General features: G+C 41.5%; 1 protein-coding gene across 2 annotated transcripts in view; it reads left to right on the top strand.

Annotated features, from left to right (window-relative positions):
• The window catches only part of LOC111218136 (neuropilin-2-like), a 92,836-nt gene extending 71,767 nt beyond the window's left edge, over positions 1 to 21,069 (top strand). Inside the window, exons 14-18 of one of the 2 annotated variants that reach the window (XM_022740266.1) lie at positions 4,543 to 4,811; positions 4,936 to 5,032; positions 6,950 to 6,982; positions 18,859 to 18,921; positions 20,716 to 21,069. In XM_022740266.1, the coding sequence (XP_022595987.1) occupies positions 4,543 to 4,811; positions 4,936 to 5,032; positions 6,950 to 6,982; positions 18,859 to 18,921; positions 20,716 to 21,044 (791 nt within the window). In that variant the 3' untranslated portion in view covers positions 21,045 to 21,069. The remainder of the gene's footprint in view (positions 1 to 4,542; positions 4,812 to 4,935; positions 5,033 to 6,949; positions 6,983 to 18,858; positions 18,922 to 20,715) is intronic. The other variant, XM_022740267.1, reaches the window with a different exon arrangement.
• The last annotated feature ends 618 nt before the right edge of the window (positions 21,070 to 21,687 follow it).

Raw genomic sequence — 21,687 nt, 5'->3', positions numbered from 1 at the left:
TAAAGGGACAGTTTCTTTTCATGCAGCCACACTGTACAAACCTCCCGATCCAAACTCTGTCAACCATTCTTTAGATCATTTCAAACACTGCTCATCTCCATTGTGTGAGAATCCATGGTTCTCTGGGCAGGTCTTCTCCTCTAATTAAACATTCATATTTTCAGAATACTGTGTGTGTGTGTGTGCTGTGTGTGTGTGTGTGTGTGTGTGTGTGTGTGTGTGTGTGTGTGTGTGTGTGTGTGTGTGTGCGCGCGCGCGCACATCAGAACCCCAAAAAGTCAGCTCTCGTCATTCGGAGCGTTCTTCATTTCAGGACATTTCTCATTTTTCAAACACAGAAAAGAAAGCATCGTCATGTTGAGATGTTTGACCTCCCTCAGCACAAAGCCTTCTCGAGCTAATTAAGAGCAAAGCAGTTGTCCTGTGGTGGTATATTACAGATCCCAGTGCTGGGAGGAACCACTGACAGCAACTATGATGCAAGGATTTCACTCTGATCTGCTAAAAGTGTGTACGACGACTTAATTGGAGGGTTTTTTTTTTCAATGTGAGGTTTAACAGTTTCAGTTTCCCTAACCTAGTTTGTTACTTTATTGTCTCATCTCTGTGTTTTTCTTCTTTTTCTCTTCTTCAGCCTCCTTTTTTTTTTATCTGCAACTTTTAGGTGTCTTCTTGGAGTGTTACTTCTCCACAGTTCATATCTGTATTTTGTTCACGGTTGTAGCAACTTTTGCTTGTTCCTTTGTAGACTGTAATCACCTTACTTCAGCCTCTTTCTCTGTCTTCTTTTCTTTTACTTTATCCTACATTTTATTTTCCTCTAATGTCACTACAAATGTCTCTCTGCTCTCTGTCTTCATCATCTCGCTTCTCCTTGTTGAGAAAGCGTGGTAGGGCTTTACCGTTTCATTTCATCATTATCCCTCTCTTTTTCACATCTAACTCACACTACAGTGTATGACTTCTGTGTTTCCATCTCTCTTTCCACTTCCACCCTCTAACTCCATCACTGTGATCACCTCTTTCTCTCCTCACCGACCTCTCCCCCGTTTCCTCCGGTGCCTTTTCCCACATCTGTCCATCTTTAATAAGACAGCAGGAGGATAACCGAGACTGTTTTATCCATTACACACACACACACGCACATTCACTGACTCACCTACCTCTCCACGCTGCTCCCTCTCTTTCACACACACACACATACATACTTTCTGTACTGTACTTACACACCCATAAGGCACACACACACACACACACACACACACACACATACACACACACACATAGCCCAAAGCGGTCAGATATGTCAGATGATGGTTTTGACAGAAGTGCTGCCTTAGCTCTCTTGCTCTCCCCGAGGCTCCACACACACACACATCCTACACACATCACTCAAGGTGGGACTGTCCGCGTATTAAACACTTGGTGTGTGGGTTTGTCTCCCGCACACGCACACGCACACACACACACACACACCTGACCTTGCCATCCACCAAGGTTTTCTCTGTATGTATTGAAGCCTTCCTGTTTATGGTTGACTGAGCAGCTCCTTCATAAACAGACAGGGCTGTGACATAAGGCGAGGCTCTACATCACACTGCTGCATGAGTGTGTGATGTGTGTGCGCCCGCAAACACATTCGTGTACTGCACGCAAGTGTGTGAGTGCGTGTCTGCGCGTGTTTGAGTGTGTGTAATTGACTTAGCAGCGTCCCTGTCTCAGTGTTAGACAGCAACATGACATTAAGTCTTGTTTTACAGCAACATTAGTGCGGCACCCTGTCTGGAAGCTGTCTCCAAATGCAAATCAAATCCCCAGCGCTCGTTACTGAAAGGGCCCTTTTAGGGTTTTAAAAGAGAAAATCCGACCCAAACACAGCTCATAAGTTATTCTTTTGATCTCAGATAGGGCAAGACTGAAATCCTTTACCCTGTGGAGGTTTTCCATCGAAGGAAACTCTTTGCACTTGTTGGCAGTGGTTCAGTTATTGATAAGGAGGGGAAGTGAGGAATAAGGAGAGACTGAAAGACGATAGAAAGAAATTTGCAGTATAATATCAGTTTTTTAACATCTGATGCTATTGCTCTTAGCTGTCTTCATGTGATCCATAATCTATCAATGAGGTACAAGACAGAAACCATAAAGTCAGATATCGCCGTGATCGTATTTTGCATATGGTTTCGCTCCTTTTCACACCTGAACCAAAGCTTTCGCCAGTTTTCAACAATGTATGCTGAAATATGAAATACAACATTTGAAAAGTGAAGATTTAATCACATAAACTGTATTAATTCTGACAAGTAGTTGGTTCAAATGCACCCTGGTACGTTCTGCCTGTTTGGTTCACTGCTAGAATTGCTGCTTAAAGTTTGTCTCAGCACACTTCAGAGGCAACTTTGTGGGGTGAACACAAACTGGTCCAGGACATTCATTCATTTTTTTTTACCAGCTAATTGTATTTGATGTATATAAAAAAACTACTCATTGCAACCTAAGCATGATGTGTGTGTTTATAGTCATGTTTAGGCAGCTCATATGGTTGGTTAGGTTATGATGTCTCCCTTAATGTAACTTTAGTGTTTTAGTAGCGTAAACCCAACCCCTCAAAGGACCCATGATACAAACCCCTCTCTCTGAAGTCAAAAGTCTTGTACAGTGAACATAATCATCCAGACAGCAGATATGTTTCTATATGAAACATATGTTTTTGGACTTTATACTTTTTGTGGTGGTTAAGAATGAAGAATGTCGGGAATCAGTTTGATACATGTATAAGCATTACTTCCCCCTTTTTACCTTTTTCTCACCTCTGCCACTCAACTCAGTGTGAAAACTGAAGATGCATAGACACACATAGAGACATATAGTTTACCTCCATACTTGGGAAGGATGCTCACACACACACACACACACACACACAAATAAAACTGCACATATCTACATAAAATGCAGAATGACTAACTCAAACATACACACAAGGCACTTAAAAAATACGCACACGCAGAATGACTGACAGATGAACTCGCGCACACGCGCAGATATAAACATAAACAAAGATGCCTACAAATGCATTAACACTCATGCAAACAGACACTAACACACACACACACCACACACATGCGCGCGCACAGACATATACACATTTCCCTCCCTCCCTCAGAGCCAATTCTACATCCCTGCCTATCCCTCCCATGGAGAGTTGTTAATTAATTCCCTCCCTTTGTACGTTCGCCAAGATCAAACGCAGAGAGACAGAAAAACACTGCAACTTTCTCTAACTGTACTTAATGAGCAACGGTAATTTAGGTCCCTGTTTTCATTGCCTGCAAGTGAAGAAACAGAGTTACCTCAACCTAAATCCATTATTCATTAACTGTGATGTGCGGCAAATTCTGTCGAAGGTTTTTTTTTTTTCCTGCTTTAACTAAGATGGATGGATAGATGGATAGATGGATAGATAGATAGATAGATAGATAGATAGATAGATAGATAGATAGATAGATAGATAGATAGATAGATAGATAGATAGATAGACAGATAGATATTTTTGTTCTGTTTTTTCCCTGATTCTTAACCTACACTCTGTATTTGCTTTTGTGTTTTTCTTTTGTGTCTTCTCTGCTCCCCATGTCTTCCCCGTTTCTCTCTCACTCTCCTTATGAGGTGTCACACACAGTGTCTGTCTGTCGATAAAAAGACTATTTGCAGCTCCAGCGAAGCTTTAACTCTCTGGCCGTAATAGACAAACTAGACAAACAGCCAAACACAGCAGCAAGCTAATGATTATGGTGCTGTTCGGGGTAGGGGAAAACACTATAATGCTGCCCTTCTTCCTCTCTTTCTCGCTCTCTCTCCCTCTCTCTCTCTCTCATATACTTTATGTCATGTTTGCTCACTCTTTCACTCACTCACCCCTCCTTTCTCTTTACCTCCTTTGCTCTCTGACCATGTTTTTATCCGTTCTTTAGGCTGAGAGGAGAGAAAGGAAGTGAATGTGATGTTAAAAAAGAAATGATAGAGTGAATGTGTGTGAGAGGAAGGCACAAGTTTTGTGACTGTATCACTATGAGACCAACAGAACGAGGTGTCAGCATTCAGAGTGATTAGGGCTGTTTCACAGAGTTGTGTGTGCACGTGCGTTTGTGTGTGTATATATGTGTGTGTGTGTGTTAATCTGCATCCATTAGCAGCCATGATGAAATGGCAGTCTCATTTGCGGTTAAGCCTCGTGCCACAGAATGATGGTGGTAATGCTTTAAACTCTAACCAACCACATCCCACTGCATTACTACATCATACTGTACGCTGAGCCTGTTCCACCGGCGAGCAGTGAGTCTGCTCCCTGCAGCAGCACGGTCACAAATGATAAAATTCTTTAAAGTGGAATCCATTAAATGAATCAAATGCAACCAGCATGCAGAAAGCCGTACATGTTGCATCATATTTACCTCCCTATGACCTGTGATTGTATCAGTTTAAAGGTTACACTAATTTATCATTTGCAATGATCTCACAGTGACTCCGTTTCTTCCTTTCCGCCAGATTTCTCAGGGAACTACCTCCACCTGGATGCAGGCGGCCACACCCAGCGCAAGCGAGCCCGGCTGCTGAGCCCTGAGGTGGGGCCAGAGCGAGGCCCGCTCTGCCTCCTCTTCTACTACCAACTCCAAGGGGAGGCGCAGGGGAGCCTGAGGGTGCTGCTGAGAGACAGCGACCAGGAGGAGACACTGCTATGGGTGCTTAAAGGAGACCAGGGGCCCCACTGGAGGGAGGGCCGCACCATCCTGCCCCAGAGCCCCAAAGAGTATCAGGTAAGTGTTGTTTCTGAAGGGACTTGCAGGGAAAACAGTCACTTGCTCATCAACCACTGTGTGTTTTAAAGACAGAAGCTAATGTGATATGTCTGTCTACCTCTCCTCTCCTTCTCCCGTCTAGGTGGTGTTCGAAGGTTTCTTTGATCACCCGACCAGAGGCCACATCCGAATCGATAACATCCACATGAGCAACAGCATCGAGCTGGAGCAGTGTACACGTAAGTCCCACAGCCCGTGTGTTTACCTGTCTGACCATTTATTAATGTCAGTGCCAGTCTGTCTCTCCATCTAATTCCCTCACTCCTTCACACCAGACTATTTATGCTGTGTTTTCACCAGAGACCAGATGAGAGGGAGAGAAGGGGGAAAAACAGTTTCTCGTTTACACACACTAAAAAGAAAAAAAAAAAAGAAAAAGAAAAAATTATATAAAAAAAAAAAAAAGAAAGTAGGCCACAAACGGCCTTTGGGCATGGATTCTAATCTATCTTTCATTATATCGCCGTCTCTCTATCTCCTACAGTCTTTTCCTGTACCAACCACCCTGCCGTTCTCTCTGTCTCCCTCTCTCTCACTTCTTCCATCGTCTTCCATTCAGTCTCAGTCATTAAGAAGAAGCAATAAGAAAAAAAATGTAGATGTGCTGTAATTAAGTGCTTGAGAGACTCTATCTGTCTGTCTGTCTCTCTTGCTCTGACATACACACAGACACAAGCTGACCAACGAGGCTACTATCACTAACTACTGGTTATGGTTGTTTTGTCATTAACTTGAAACACACAGACCAGACACATTTCAATTCCATTTCTCATTTCCTTGTTTGACAAACACCATTGTGACTGTGTGTTAGCTGTAACTGATGAAAGGGTTTTATAGAATATTATGAATATATTATGTTTGACACACACGTTTCTGAGGGTCTTCTATGACGTCTCAGATGCCCATTTCTGCTTCTCACTATTGCATAAAGTTAAATATTATAATAATCATCCAATATGAGAGAAGCTACAGTTTTTTTTATTGTTCCATCATACACACCCTCAGTCTTTATCTTTATTTCTCTATCTTTATTTTTTTTTTCCCGCCATGTTCTCTCAGTTCACTGCTGCCACTGTGATACGTGTGCTCCCCTGATTTTTCTCTCCCTATCACTTTCATAATAGATGTCACATCCTCCGGCAAATAATAAACAGCAGTAAATTTCAGTTCCAGTTCCCATGACCCTTTAACTTACCTCCACCCTTCCTCTCCATTCCCCTATTTTCCTTCTCTTCACCCTGTCCCTCTTTTTTTTTCACCCCATCTTCCATCCATCCATCCTCCTCCTCTGGCCATTCTACCCAGCATGTCTGCTGTTATTAACACCTTGCGTCTAACCGAAGGTGAAGAGAGAAAAAGTATGATGCCAGAGAGACAATAAGGTAGAGAGCAATGACATGGAGGAGAGTAAGACAATATGACAAAGCAAAAAGAGGGAAGGAAGAAAGAGCGAGAAATAACAGACAGAGAGAGAGAGAGAGAGACATTGGGGAACATCTTCAAAACCTGTCAGCCTACTCTTTTGTCTTCCCCTCTTTATTTCTTCTCCATTTTGTAAAAATAAATGTCATCCAAGAAGATTTATGTGCCTTTAGGCTCCTATGCTAAAGACACTTGTTACTCTCTGTTACTCCTTAAGGAGGCAAAAAGTGCCTCTGCCAAAAGTACGACATGTATTTCTGTTAAGAATCAGTAGAAATACAGTTCTATCATGTCAATTCAGTCATCACGTTATGCCACGGTACACTGAGCTAACCCCAAAGATGATATATTTGGCTCTGTATTAAATGGCTACTCTGGAATTGAATAAATAGATAAGGCCTACACATTACTCATGCTCACATCTGATCCTTTTGGTTTAGTGCAGGTCAGTCTGTGGCCAATTGAAACTCCTTCTTTGAGACTGAATCACCTAAACTTTTATCAAACTAATGAGATTTATATTATAGTGGTTCTGTCAGTGCTCTTATAAGAGCGGCCCTTACCCCATCCTACTGATATGACAAGCTGCTGGTCCGTCACCGCTATCTATCTATCATCCATATCAGTTACTAACCATCATCAGTAACATTTCTCTTCTTCTCTCTTTTTTGCAGAGCCTTTCCCTGCTTTAACTCCTGGCATAACCAGTAAGTTCTACTTCCTGTCCCATTTGTACTTCCTGTGACAAACGTCTGTGCTTCCTGCTTGTTGCTAAGCTCAGCTCAGCTCGCAGCACTGCACCGGCCCTGAGTAACCTTGTTACTGCCTAACACGTTACCATACAATCCTAAAATATTCCAAACGGGAACTACATTTATCTTGGCTGAAAAATTCTACTCCTGTGCCATTACATCATTTCCAAACAAATCTAAATATGGGTTCTTATATATACACGTAACTATGGATTTCTGAATGTGAGAACAGTGTGCAGGACTTTGTTAGGATGTGTATGTTACCGACAGATGTTGATATGTGGGAGAAAATCACAGTGACTACGTTGCAACTTGATGGAATGGATCCTTTTGCATTGTACCAGCATGACTCCCTGCATGCTGGGCCGATACTCTTGGTTGTGTAGTTTGATCTTATATGTTTTTCAGTGATGAGTGACACTTCTCATTCCATAAACATGAGATTATTTACAACAACAGCAACACTGGAGTAACGTCAGGGTATACAGTATTTGCACATTCCACAGACAGATATGGTTCAAGTCTTTGATGGTATTTAATGGTGATCTTTCATGGGTATCCAGTTGTTAATTCTCAGTGTATGAGTGCGCCTGTAGAGTGCAGAGACCCCCACAAATTACTGAAGCAGTGTTCATTTCCATTTGTTCGTATGGTCAACAACTTATAGGGTGACATGGGAATGAAGGTTAAAACCAACAGGTCAGGGTTGAACTGCTCAAAGGGAAACCGTCTCCATCTGCTCTTTTTCTCGGGGCCTCAGTGAAATAAAAGAAGTTAGCGGGGCTTGCTTCCCCCGTCCAACCCTCACTGCTTTCTAATTTTAGAGAGCAGCACAGTCGCTCCTCATCCATTACTCCATCCTGATTTGTTGTCAACATGTAAGCTCTCGCTCTCTGTATTCAGCACCATATAAGGAGCCTCTCGTCTTCTGTCTCTTTACTTTTTCTTGTTTCCTTCTCCTGGCCTTTTCTATACTTTGCTCCTCGCTCTTCTCTGCCTCTTTACTTTTACTTTAACTAGTCTTTTCCACTCTGCTCCTTTCCTTTGTTTTCAGTTATTCTTCCTTTTTCCTCTCCTCTCCTCTCCTCTCCTCTCCTCTCCTCTCCTCTCCTCTCAAGTTGCTGATCCCACCTGAATGAAATGCAGAGCTGATCTCCATCCAACTTCCCTTTTCTTTTTTCTCTTTATCCTTATTTTTTTTCTCCTTCTTCCTCAAACAGGCCAGTCTGAAAGCAGATGAAAAAGGGGCTTAGGCAGATTATGCTACTGGATCTCCTGTTTTCAAAGTGTGGGTTGAGACCTGAAACTCTGGCCACAAGACTGCTTCTGTTTAGAGAGAAAAAATACAAATACTGCTATTTTTCAGGAAACTTGGCTTCACTGTGACATTGAATTTCTTTAAAGTTGGGGCTCATTTAAAAATATATAAACAGTATATACTCCATTTGACAACTCTGAGTGGTATATAGGAGCAGTATATAAATGTTTTTTATGGTTTGCAATTTGTGTTTTGTTCTTTTAATTGTCATTTAATGGATTTAATATTTAATAATAGAATGGATAATGCATTTAATGGAGGTTGTAACTGAAGCGCAGGCATAGAAAAAAACGTTTCTTAACCTGGGGGTTTAAAGCACAAGAATAACTGCTACATGATTATGGTTGCTGCACTTTCATTCAGTTTGTGTCCATAGCAACCAAACCACGCAATTGGGTGGTAGGTTGTAAGACAGCATATTAAGGTGTGTCTAAATTTGTCTGTGTGTGCGTGCGTGCGTGCGTGCGTGTGTCTGTGTTACTAGTATGAGAAGGGATCAAAAGCGTTCTTTGAATATTGTCAGATTCAAGCAGCACTTGGTTTTGTTCACTGCAGTTTAATAAACACATCAATTTCGTTCCCAAAAATAGTAAAAGCCAAGAGCTGAACTCCAAAAACTAAAAATCTCCTGACTCATACTCTGACTTATTTCAAGTATTTAACCCGGTGCTGGTTGGTTTCTAGGACTGTTGGATCCTGGTCATAGCATGGCAGCAGTGTCAGCTCTTAGATGCAGTGTTTTCATGGGAGCGAGCCCCGCAATGAAGGATTAAATTGCTGCTTTGGGATGTTTGAAAGTGAGCTAAGAACCAGGGTGTTTCTGTTCAAGACTGAATCCTAAGCTGTGTTTTATTTTTGTGTGTCTTGATTTAGATAACTGACGAGTGAGGGTGAAGAGGTAACTCTGTGAACAGCAGGTTCATTTTAAAATCTAACATTAACTGTGATTTCTGCAAACGTCCTGCGGTTAAAAATGAGGCTGAGGCTGGGCTTTGAACGATTAAGGCATAAACTCTAAATTAATGAAAAGAGAAATGAAAGAGATTTTAAATTTTAAAAAAGAAGGAAGTGTGAGGAGGAGGACTGGCTGACGGAGTGAAGATGCCTTTAGTAACTAATTAGGGAGCAGCATTTTAAATTGATGTCTCAGCTGATCTCTTACTCGTATCCTACTTATAACCTTCTCCTGCCAAAATGACAAGTGACCAGTGGAGAAAAACCTTCTAGAAAAAATATGCAAAATGAGATAAAGTGAAGCGACCCACAAATCTCACAGTTTAGGACAGTTTAGGAGAAACTTTTTTTTTTTTTGAAATGTTTCTCCTTAATCACAGTCTGATAACGGGATCATTAGTTAATGGTACGAAGTACAAAGGCAGCTTCACTGACATGACATGAACCAATGTGCCACACTGCTGGGTTTTTGTATCCATGGTAACCAAAAACTAATTTCTTCTGGCACACACACACACACACACACACACAGACACAAAAACATGAATGCACATGCACAGGAAAGAGGCAAAAGCTTGCAGTGGAATGGGAGCGACTCTGATGCTAGCTCCCGTCCCAATTCCAAAACCCGCAACTAAAAAGCAGCTAACTTTAGCTGCCTAATAATCCAGTGTCACTAACATAAGATAAACTGTAAAATTAATTTGAATAATGTTGTGTCTTGAATTCATGTAGAGAGAAAAGAAAAATAAATTAAGATGGAGAATCATCCATAGCACTGAAAAAAAAGTTGAGATTTGATTTCGCCCAGTTCTATGTTGTGGTGGTTAATTGAGCTATATACTATTTTTATATATATGCTTACTATATATGTCAACACTACTTTTTTTATGATTGAGTTAGGTCGCACTTGTTTTGTGAACCAACTTGTTCTAGCACATAAACACAAATTTTATAATGCATTCATGAGTGGCATGAATGTAATATTTTATTACTCTGTTGTTAAAATGGCTTCATGTTTTGTGAAAGTGCTTTATGACTTGTTTAGGACTTGAGACTTGTCTGCCTTGACTTGGGAAAGGCTTGAGACTTGTGAATTGCAAAACAATGACTTGGTCCTGCCTCTGAACTCTGGTCACGATGGCTTACTTGAACGCCACACTTTTTTAGCTCACTTTAGGAATGGTGTTCTTGAGAAACATTCCTTTTTCTGCCCCCCTTTCCTCCCCAAAAAAGAAAAGTAATGGGCAATATTTACAGCCCTGGAAAGTTTTAATCCACTGGAAAGCTCTCTGTACTTAGAGTGCAGCTTTACAATCAAAGCTAATTTTAAACCCTAAAAGAGTACATCTGAACTTTAAAAAAAAAAACAAAAAAAAAACATAAGCTCTCTGGTTTCCTTGAGGTTCTGTATCTCTCTCTGCACCTCTCCTTCCCCTTCCCCTTCTTTCATTATTCCGCTCTTCTTTCTCGTCTCTGTCTAGTTCTTACTCGCCCTGGCTCTACTTCCTCTTTCTTTCTTCCTTTCTTTCTTGCTTGCATTCTTTCTTTCATTCTCTCCCTTTATTTTTCTCTGTCTCTCCTTCCTCCTTAACCTCTCTCTCAGCGGGTTTCTTTCACAGTGAGTTGACAGAGTATTGAAGTTTCAGACAAACCCTTTAATGCAGGATTAAAGATATCATGGCAGGATTAGCTCTCTCCCCTCACTTCTCCTCCCTCCCACCCTCTCTCCTCTCACTTTCTACCACCCCTCTCTATTTCACTACATTCTTTCTTCCAATAATGCCTTCTCTCTTATCCTTTCTCTGCCCCTGTAATTTCTCTCTCTCTGTCTCTCCCCTCCTCTTCTTCTTGCCACTCGACTCCCTTCATTGGGATCCTGCCCTGATAAACACAACTGCGTTCTACGAAATACAACCACTTAACACTCCCCAACCCAATGTTGCAATCAGTCACTGCATAATCAAGGCTTTGCATTCTCTGATCGAATGTGAATGCATGGCATGAGCCTCTGCGTGTCAATGTGCAGCTAATGCTTGTGACGTTTGCATCAACCGAAAATACTATGAGTAGAAAAGTGGAAGTGACATAGCGTTTGTTTGAATATTGGCACAGTGAGATAAATCTGGAAGCTGCTGTTTTTGCCCGCTGTTGATCGTATATGTAAGCCAATGTCTACCAGCAAGGCAATCACTTCAATTCACTGCTCCAGTTGTTGACCTCCCTTTAGTTACTGTTGCTAGGTCTGTCAAGCTTTTCCATTCTCGCACAGCATTTACAATGGTGACTGTGTCAGATTTAGCACTCAAAATTCTCAGTTATTTTTTTTAAACAATGGGTCCCTGATTTTGGAGAGATGTAAACAAAACCAGGCTTCTCATTTCATGCCTGATGACCATCAGTTTTGCTCGCTGCCAACTTTTGCTGGCAGATTTTTCAATTAAGTTAACATTAGCCACTGTCTCTTTAATGTTTCCAGCTGACTCGCTTCGAAATGAGATTCATGTAAAAGGGGTTTTAAATATAATGTTTCATATTTAATATAATGATATAAAATGTAATACATTATGTTGTACTTAAATTCTGAGGCTAAAGCTGTACATCCAAGGAAATAAGTCCATCCGCACTGATGATCTATGTAAATAACAAATAGCATTGTTCTTGTATAGCAGTATAGTGGAGTTGTAGGACAGTGTAAGATCAGGCAGGAGTGTCATTGTGGTGTTTCAAGCAAACTGTGAAAATACAGGTGCTAAGTTAAATCATGTGCACCTTAGCCTTTAAAGTAGCACTGCTTGTTACTATAGAAACAAAGCTAGTTAGCCAGAAATGCTAACAGTAGTAGTTCACCTTGAAACAGATAAAGACACTGTGTAATGCATTTCTTGAATGTTTTTGTATTCCTGGTTTTGGAAATGCTAAACCAATAGGCGACACCATCCACACTCTTAAAATGCTTATTACACTTTAGCACGTGGAGAAATCCAAAGCTTGACAGACCTGCCGTGACTAGTTACGGTTTTGATTTGACAATTGCCATCAAATTGCTGGGGGAGGGGCTTAGCGAACGTTCAGTTAGACAATCAACAGCTCCGATGCGGTCTGCATGCCTGCCTCGCTCGTCCACTGAGCCATCCAGTAAATGTGTCCTCCTGCCCTCCAGGGGGTGCCATGTCTGGGATGGAGCCCACAGTAGACACAGTGGTGGCGCAGCCCGTCCCTGCCTACTGGTACTATGTGTTGGCGGGAGCCGGCGCCGTCTTGCTGCTGGTCACTGTAACTGTGGTGGTGATACTGTGCTGCCATCGGTACCACTGGGCAACCAAGAAGACCAGCAGTAGCCATCATCATCATTCAGTGATGTACCACAACAGCCAACATCCGAATCAGCAAGCTCACCAAAACTGCTACCAGAACCAAAACCTCACTTATAATCTGATCCACAGCCCCAACCAAAACCACCTGTACCCAGGTACCGGGCCAAGTCTCGAACCCATGCTCACCATCAGACTGGAGAAAGATGACTGCCATGATTCCCAGTGTTGAAACACAATGGACAATGTGAATGATACAATTTTATTAAAGTGATCAAGGGTTGTGAAAACTCCCTTAAATGAATGATCAACAGAGGTATTCAGCAAAATCGACACTCTTCACTGATGAGAATCTACACTGGGGAGACACTACAACACTAGTACCTGTTGCATATGACTGATCTCACTGACTGACCAGGATGCACTTTTGCTAAATTTCCTTATCGGCTGGAACTAGTAGAATGATGTCCTGACGCTGAACTTTATAAATATCCCTCACTGGGGAGAGCAGATAAAAGAACTTTGATTCTGATGGCTGATGAGAGCCTGAGAAAAACGACATAGTGCAACTTTTTTGCTGTTCTTTAGAGCATACTGGCTTTGACAGCTGCATTACAATCTGAATATGAGAGGGAATAACAACAGAAACACAGGTAGACTGACGAATTGACTCTGGACAAAACATGTACTTGCAGTGTATAATGTCAACATTGTAACAGCTTATTTTCCTCTTCTACAATGTCAGAGCAGGATGAGTCTGGCTGCCCTGCTCTGGTCTGCAGCTTGGACAAATACCCTGTCTGACAGTGAGGGGATTTACACACAGGTACAGGGAGGGAGAGAAGACACAATGTGTGCTGCATGAAAAGAGGAGGCTATTTCTTTGGGACTGAATGGAGCTGCAGTTTATTTGTTCACTAGCCTTTGAGAGACCGGGAGTGACAGAGACAGATTAAGAGCAGAAAAGGGGAGAGGTAAAAGGAGAATTAGCGTTCTCCGTCCAGCCATGACTGATAGACAGCTACACTTCCAGCGTTTGTTGCTCCTTTGCTCTATGAACAAGGGATCAGGGCCGTGCTGTTCTCTGCCTGGTTTACACAAGGGAAAGATAGGATGAGACGACTTAAATCGCATCCTGCACACCTAGAAACAAACACACACTGCATCAAAACAGGCAATGGCTTAAAAGTCTCAAACACACACACATACACATACACACACACACATATGCACGGACACCTCAAGACTTTACAAGTCCCATGTGTTACCTTGAGTGCATTTTTCATCACATCCTGATATGCCTTTTCTTTAAAAATGTGCTTTAAAACTATTACCTCTTCACCTCCAGAACGAGGTCGTGCCTCAGTGTCAAATAAGAGTATGAATTGACTCTATACAGTTTGTTGCCTGGATCTCATGGATAACCCAATGCCTGTGTCTGTTAATGTTCAAACTAAACATCTTAGTATGTCCTGCATTCATTAGTAGTATCCGAAGTATCTGAAGGTGCAGGTATGCTTTCCTTCTTGTCTGTGCAATTGAAAAGAAAATCTTAATATCTTTATTTTATGGACATACTTATGCACATGCATTTTGTGTGTTATCCTGGATTACATGTCCAGACTTTTTTTTTTTTTTTTTAGCAAATTGGCCTGGTAACCTGAAAAGAATTTAGCTACCAAATTGCCAGTATTGCTTGTATTGAACAGGTGAGACCAAACATGCTGTGACAACGAGCATCTTACATACAAAGCTTTTCATAGAGGAGCTGATCCAAGCTCACTGCTCAGTTCTCCTGATCATTTCATTCACCATGATCTGTTAAGTACAGACTGATTCCAGTGCAGCGCGACCGTCAGATAACATTTTTTTTTTTTTTTAAATCACCTGCTCACATTTATATTTTGGCATCCATCACTGCGTATTCCTCCGTGTTGAAAGAGAACAGGATGTAAGTTTGCGTGAATATTTACTCGAGTGTAACATGATGCACTTCTGATTAAGTTGTGTTACACGTTATTTTGCAATGTTGAGAGTAACATTAGCACTTTTCTTCTTAATATTCATTTATTGAAGGTTGATGATTTCTTACATTTACTGTGAATCTTAAAGAAAAATAAGTTGGGCCATGTACTGGTGGTGAATTAAATGCCATTTTTTTCTTTGTAATCACATGTTACAGTAGGCCTATATGTGTTTCTGATGTATAATAGTTATACTTTGTTTATTTTTATACTTACTATTGTTATTAGGGCAACAATTATGTCGATTGTGTTCACTGAGATGATCTTAACAAGTTTCTTCACTTTCATTTGGTGTCACATCCTCCAGTTGAAGCCATTTTGTCCCTCACTGAAAGCATCCAGTTTAATTCAGAAAGGGGCCCAAAACTGAAGCAAATCAACGTGTTATATGTAAAGATGATGATGTTAAAACAAGGAATATTAATGTGCTTTTGGATAGAGAAGCCCAGCATCAGCTTCTATTCAGATCCACGCCTGTGAAATTGGGCGTACCTCTGTGGTACTTGTTTTCTGGACTTCTCTGTTGTGTGCTACCCCCCTACATCATTTTGTTCATGCCTAAATCCCCCAGCCTTATTTTATTTTTCTTCTTTTTTTTTTTTTTTTTTTATCAAAACCCGCTTGTTCCTATTCTACTCTTTCCCTTCATCGCAAATCCTCCTAGTAAAAAACACAGGAGAGAAAATGAGAGGCAGAAATGGAATAGAGCAAAATCTCTCAGAGGAGAAGGGCCCATTAAGTGAGCCCCCTTTCCCTCCAAAGAATGCGCCCAGAGATGGAGTGAGATGAAAGAAGTAAAAAAAAAAAGAAAAAATGCTCTCTATACTTTCTAAAGATAGATTTTTTTTTTCTTTACTCCAAGAGGAAGGCTAACAGGGAGGCAGGTTGGGGTTTGGACTGAAGGAGGGAGAGAATTGAAGGAGGAGGGCAGGTTGTTTCAAACACAAAAGCAGATGAAAGGAGTCTTTTGGCAGAATAGACTGTGAGATGTGATACACATTATATGCTCTGCACACATACACTCACATGCACCGTCTAACAAACACAACCCCGTCTTAGCGAGGAATCCACCGTGCTATCAGATTCAGCTATTTAAATCGCTGTTTCACTCATTTTCCATATTCACCATATTGACTTATTCCAATGTATTGTGTCTCATAAAATTCTGTTTTGTGCTTTAGTCAACAAGCACTTTAGTTTTTTTGTGCTTGCATATCCATTTTCTGCCCCCCGACCCCCACCCCCACCCCACCCCCACTTCCATTTCAATCGACTCGCTTGTGATTTACACATTATATGACTCATTCTAGCAGCCCTGTGCTGTAACCCAATCAATGTGGGTCCGAGATTCAAATAGGAGAATGATATACGACTGTATTTATGTTGTGCTACCCGTGCACTTTTTCTCTTTTATTCTCTCTCCCTCTATCAAACTTTTTGCAAGATTTGGAAAATGTGCTGGCATCTTTTCATGCAGCACTTTTAAATCAACTTTCCCTCACTTCCCGCTCCCTTCTCCATCATAGACTACTTTGAAGCCCTTTAATATTTCTAATTAGTTAATGGAGCTGATTGCATTCATAAAACCCTGCGGTAAGCATTTCTAGCCCTCAGACCATCTCTGTGTTTTTTTTCCCCCGTTCCTCCGCCTCCTCTGTTTCTTCTGAGAAATATTACAAGTGAAAGCACTCTAACAGGTCCTTGGGCCCCCACTGGAACCGAATATGGTGCCAAAGAGCCATCTATGTCTTTGCCGGAATAAAAAAAACATCCCCCCTTTTTTTATTCTTCTCTTTACTAATTGGAGAGTGGAGATAAAATGGGGCCACAGGGAGTTTTAATCTCCTTTCAGATCCGCGTGATGATTCTTCTCAGGATCCTAGCCTGAGGGCTTTAAGCCAGGATCATTAGAAAGTGTTCAACAGCCGTCCAAACAGTGTCCGAGCATCCCTCATTTTTATCCCGCTTCTTTTTCCTATCTCTCTGTTGGTGATTTAATGTTTTGTTGAGGACTGCGGTGATTTCAGTTGACTGTGACAGAGGAGCATTTAGGGTCCGTTGTGAGACTGTGCATTTACACGATCAGAAGACAGAAGAGAACACTGATGAGATGCCTTCATGTGCATGCTATAAGTCTAGAAGATCACATTTCAGACCTGCATACAGTATTATAATTCACAGTGTGACTACTGGGATCAACCATATTTAGCACATTTAGCTTTACAGGTAGTGTTTTAGTTTCAGGGCTAACTGCCTATTCAGAATACCTTCAGATTGAACAAGATGACAGACTGAGGCCAACTTGATTTAAAAACATGGTTCTCCAAGCTTGCATGCTTTGAGACGTCTGTCTTGTCTTTTTGATCGCCTGTATTTTACTCCTCTGTTTTGGTGACGTTAAACCACAGATCTTAGGGGTAAAGTACAGCTTCATATTGAGTTTTTGAAAAATCTACCTTGATGATGTCATTTTTATCAAGTGAATCGATGATGTTATTTCTATTGTTCTTTGTGTTCTTGTTGTAATAATTGAGGTTTTTTTTATTATTATTAATCAGAAAGATTTTTCTTGATGTAAATCTGTTAAAGACGGATCATTCTGAAATGTGGCCTCAGCAAGGGATGAACTTGAGTTAGCTCTAATTCAAAGCTGCGACTAGTTTAGACTCATTCAGACTCATTCAGACTGAATAACACCAGCTTTGAAGTGGTAAACTGCTCATCCATTCATCCCCGGCTTCAGCCACATCACTGTTTTATTTAATCTTGTGCACTTTCTCTGCCCGTGTAAAGCAAAGACCTCGACTTAATGATTGTCTTTTTGACTCGCGCTGGATTTTCACAACCTTGCACTTCAAGCAAATTAAACACTGAGCTACAGAAAAACACACAAAGCCAATAGAGGGGTCGGACTCGCAATCAAATAATTAGATTTCAATTCAAAGAAAATTTCAACAACCAAACACTTGGGATGAAATACCCTTCAATTAACGTGGGGTTTGTTGTTTGCTGTAATAATATTTGAATTGAATTTAAATTGAGTGACTTTGTTTTGTTTACTCTCTTATTGGTTTTGGAGGTCAATTTTGGGTCAATTTCAAACAATTAAAGATTGATTCAGTCACTTCTTTAATTTCAAGTAAATTACTTCATATTTAATCCATGTGTAAATTGTATTTCTGTCACAGATAGCAGGTGTCAGTTAAAAGTATTAATGTATATTATTTACAGATTGAAGAGCACTGGAAGTTTGTAAAGGCTGTTTATAGATGGTATAATATGGAGATGCCACATGTTAGAAATTGTCTCATAGAAAAATGACCTCACCTAACTGAGGAAATGAGGCTCTGTATCTTTTTTTCATATCTACTAAATTAGTTTTCCACCTCTTATCTTTTGAATATCTGTTACTGTTTCACTTCATAATGCGTTTTTGGTTCCTTTGCCCCTGCAATAAATGGTTATCAGCTGCCCAGATATTGCTCTGTTTTTTCTGGGGATTGTAATAGCAATTTCCTTGAATAAAACTGAATTGAAGCAGGATTGAGCCTCCAAACCCTTCAAAGCCTTGCACTGCGGCCTGCCTCAGAAATATTAAGTGATATTTTAGCTTGTTGAATTTCACGGTCTCAGAATAAAAAGAAAATATATTGTGGGGAATGTGAAGGTAATAAAAGTAATATTTTTCTATGAAACCGTTTTGTGTGTGTGTGTGTGTGTGTGTGTGTGTGTGTGTGTGTGTGTGTGTGTGTGTGTGTGTGTGTGTGTGGGTATGTGGTTTTCATTTTTCACAGTTCAGGTTCCCGTGCTCTCTCTCTCTCTCTCCTTTCTATCTTTCAACTCATTCTCTCAATCTCTTGACTCTGTTTTCATTTCTAAGCAAATAAAAAAAAGAGCATTGATGCTTATCACATAATGAAACTTGCTGGCTTTATGCAGGTAGTCTAGGTGAAATGTTTAGTTATTTTCCCTTGACAGACTGAGCACAGAACAAAACGGGTTATAAGAAATCTCCTGCCTGATCTCTTTAGAAAGTTTAAACAAGATCAGTCACTCTTTGAGCCGTTTGTGCAGTTTGATTTCCATCTACAAATGTAGCTTGTGTGCTGACAACATAAGAGATGGAGTGATGCTATCACAACATGATGTGGACTCTAGAGTGGCTCCAGCTTGACTGGATGGTTGAGATTAATACTGTTATTCTGTCTGTCTTCTTTGCAGACCCCAGGCCGATGGATTTCGGAAAAGATCCTGTTTTCAATAACAAGCACCCAATCAATGGAGGTGAGCTGCTGCTCTCTTCTCTTCTCTTCTCTTCTCTTCTCTTCTCTTCTCTTCTCTTCTCTTCCTCTCAGCCTAAGGCTATACTGGCTGTTTTACAAGTCTCACCCAAAGAATAGTGAAATTGCTCTTTAAGATGAGGCATGCCTATGGCTCTTCAGTTTACTTGTGATTCCACTGGAAAAAAGCCTGTGGCAACAGTGACAATCTCTGGTGTGTGTGTGTGTGTGTGTGTGTGCGTGTGCGTGTGCGTGTGTGTGCGCGTGTGCGTGTGTGTGTGTGCATAGAGAAGGGAAGAGTGCGAGAGAGGATTCAAAAGTGTGTGTCTGTGTGTGCATGTGGGCATGTTGGTGTGCATTTCCTCTCCTCCTCTTTCATGTTCCATGGCAGACAAATTGAGACAGACAGCTTCCTCCTGGGCACCTAGAAAAACATCTGTCTGTAACAATCACGGTTTACTTCCTGGGCATGTGTGTATCTGTATGTGTGTAACCGTATGTGTGTGTGTGTGTGTGTGTGTGTGTGTGTGTGTGTGTGTGTGTGTGTGTGTGTGTGTGTGTGTGTGTGTGCGCCCACATGCATGTGTTACTATCCTGTGTTTCTCCCAGCCTCTTGACAGATACAAGAAGAGTACTCAGCCTTTACCTCACTAAACAAGACTATTTACTGTCTGTTTACTGCTTTCCTGTCTGTGTTTCTTTGTGTCTCTGTGTGTGTGTGTGTGCGTGCGTGCGTGCGTGCGTGCGAGCGTGCGTGCGTGCGAGCGTGCGTGCGTGCGAGCGTGCGTGCGTGCGAGCGTGCGTGCGTGCGAGCGTGCGTGCGTGCGAGCGTGCGTGCGTGCGAGCGTGCGTGCGTGCGTGCGTGCGTGCGTGCGTGCGTGCGTTTCGGTGTGTTCTTCCATAAAGCACTCTAAATGCAGTACTTAATTGTGGATTGGCTTGTTCATGTGTATACATTCATTAAGTGGATTAGCATGACTGCTTCTACTAAGTAGATGTGCACACTTCAGCACTCACAACACACACCAGACACACCGGAGAGCACCTTTAGTGTAATTAATTGCATTATGCTTCCAAATTTTTTGAAGTCAGTAACAACTGGGGTCGTGTGTAGTAGAATTAGCTGTTCTTGAATATGAGCCATGTTGGACATTTGCCTCAAATACAGTTAAATCAATTTCTTTAAAGTGAGACTGTGACTTTTCAAAGGAAGCAAGACCACATTCATCTTCTTACATATGAAATGTTAAGTATATAAGCAATAAAATACACACTTGCTCACTTCAGCACACCATAGTGTTTTGCTGCAACAGCCTGACTTGCTCTGGTATGACTAATAGCTAATGTAAGATAACTTTAGATAGATATTGCTGCATAAATGGAACCTCAGTCAGTTCACTCACTTTATGACACATCTCTACTTATATTAACCATTACACTACATGTCAATATTTGCCATTATATTGTAATTGTCTCTTGTGGCCACGGAGGAACTGCTTAGTAAATGTTACGTAGTCTCAATTTTAAGGAATATACCGTTTTTTTTTGTTTGTTTTTTTTAATGTACCAAGACTAATTAAAGTTTTCCATCAAAATTTTTTGATGTGATCTTCCTGTTATTATTATTGGTCTACATTCATCTCTCAATTAGCAGTCACTTGAAGCTTGTTGAGTTTTGTAACCCATTAAGTTGAACATCACAACACATGCAGAACTACTGGTCTGTGGTGGTTATTTAACTTTAACATTTCTAATAATTTCTAGAAGTGTTTTCTAAAGTTTACTCTTCTGTCTCCAGAATACATCTTCCCAGGGTGGCCGTCCTCCTTCTCCACCCCCTCCTCCTCTGATGTGGACCCTCCCTCCGTCACCCTGGTGTCAGAGAAAGACAAGGACAACGCCTGGCTGTACACGCTGGATCCCATCCTCCTCACCATCATTGTGATGAGCTCTCTGGGCGTCCTGCTGGGTGCAGTTTGCGCAGGACTGCTCCTCTACTGCACGTGCTCCTACAGCGGGCTCTCCTCGCGCTCCTCCACGACACTGGAGAACTACAACTTTGAGCTGTACGACGGGATCAAGCATAAAGTAAAGATAAACCAGCAGAGGTGCTGCTCAGAGGCATGAAGAGGCGGAGGAGGAGGAGGAGGAGGAGGAGGAGGAGGAGAACTCTGGAGAGCAATGGGGAAAGATGTGTCCCATGATCCCCTGCAAAAGTAATTCTGTTCTGTTTGGACAAAAAAAACATGAAAAAGAAGCACTATCTGTTATTTCAATCCCCAGTGTCCCCTAACCAATATCCTGCTACTTCCTTGCTCTGATGTCTAAAGGGGTAACATTCAACCCAGAGTTTCCCCCACTTATTTGCGAGCCGGGGGGAACTTGTGATCTTGATCTCCCCTACATGCTATGAGGCCTAAACTGGGGGAACATCCGACCCCAGTCTCCCCTACCTACAGTACCATATCTCCTCCGCCTGCAGGAGAGAGCCTGCTCAATTCTAAAAAGCCTGTGAATGAATGAAGGAATGAATAAATGAATATGAATGACAGATCTACCATAGAATATAACCCACCAGCCACTGGAATGAAGCTGAATTGGACAGACTAGAGCACCCATGACAATCTGGACATTTGGACCACAAATGACAGCACAGTCTAGGGTGAAAATATTGGTGATGGGATTCTTAATGACGACAGGAATTTCATTAACATTTTCCCGTGGCTGGTACTTTGCAGAAGGGCAACGACAGATTTGTCCTCAAGAGCTT

The sequence above is a fragment of the Seriola dumerili genome, unplaced genomic scaffold (genome assembly GCF_002260705.1).
Source record: "Seriola dumerili isolate Sdu_G_001 unplaced genomic scaffold, Sdu_1.0 BDQW01000052.1, whole genome shotgun sequence".
Classification (NCBI taxonomy): Eukaryota; Metazoa; Chordata; class Actinopteri; order Carangiformes; family Carangidae; genus Seriola; species Seriola dumerili.
Note: the sequence above shows the minus strand (reverse complement) of the source record. Positions and strands in the feature narration are given on the sequence as shown.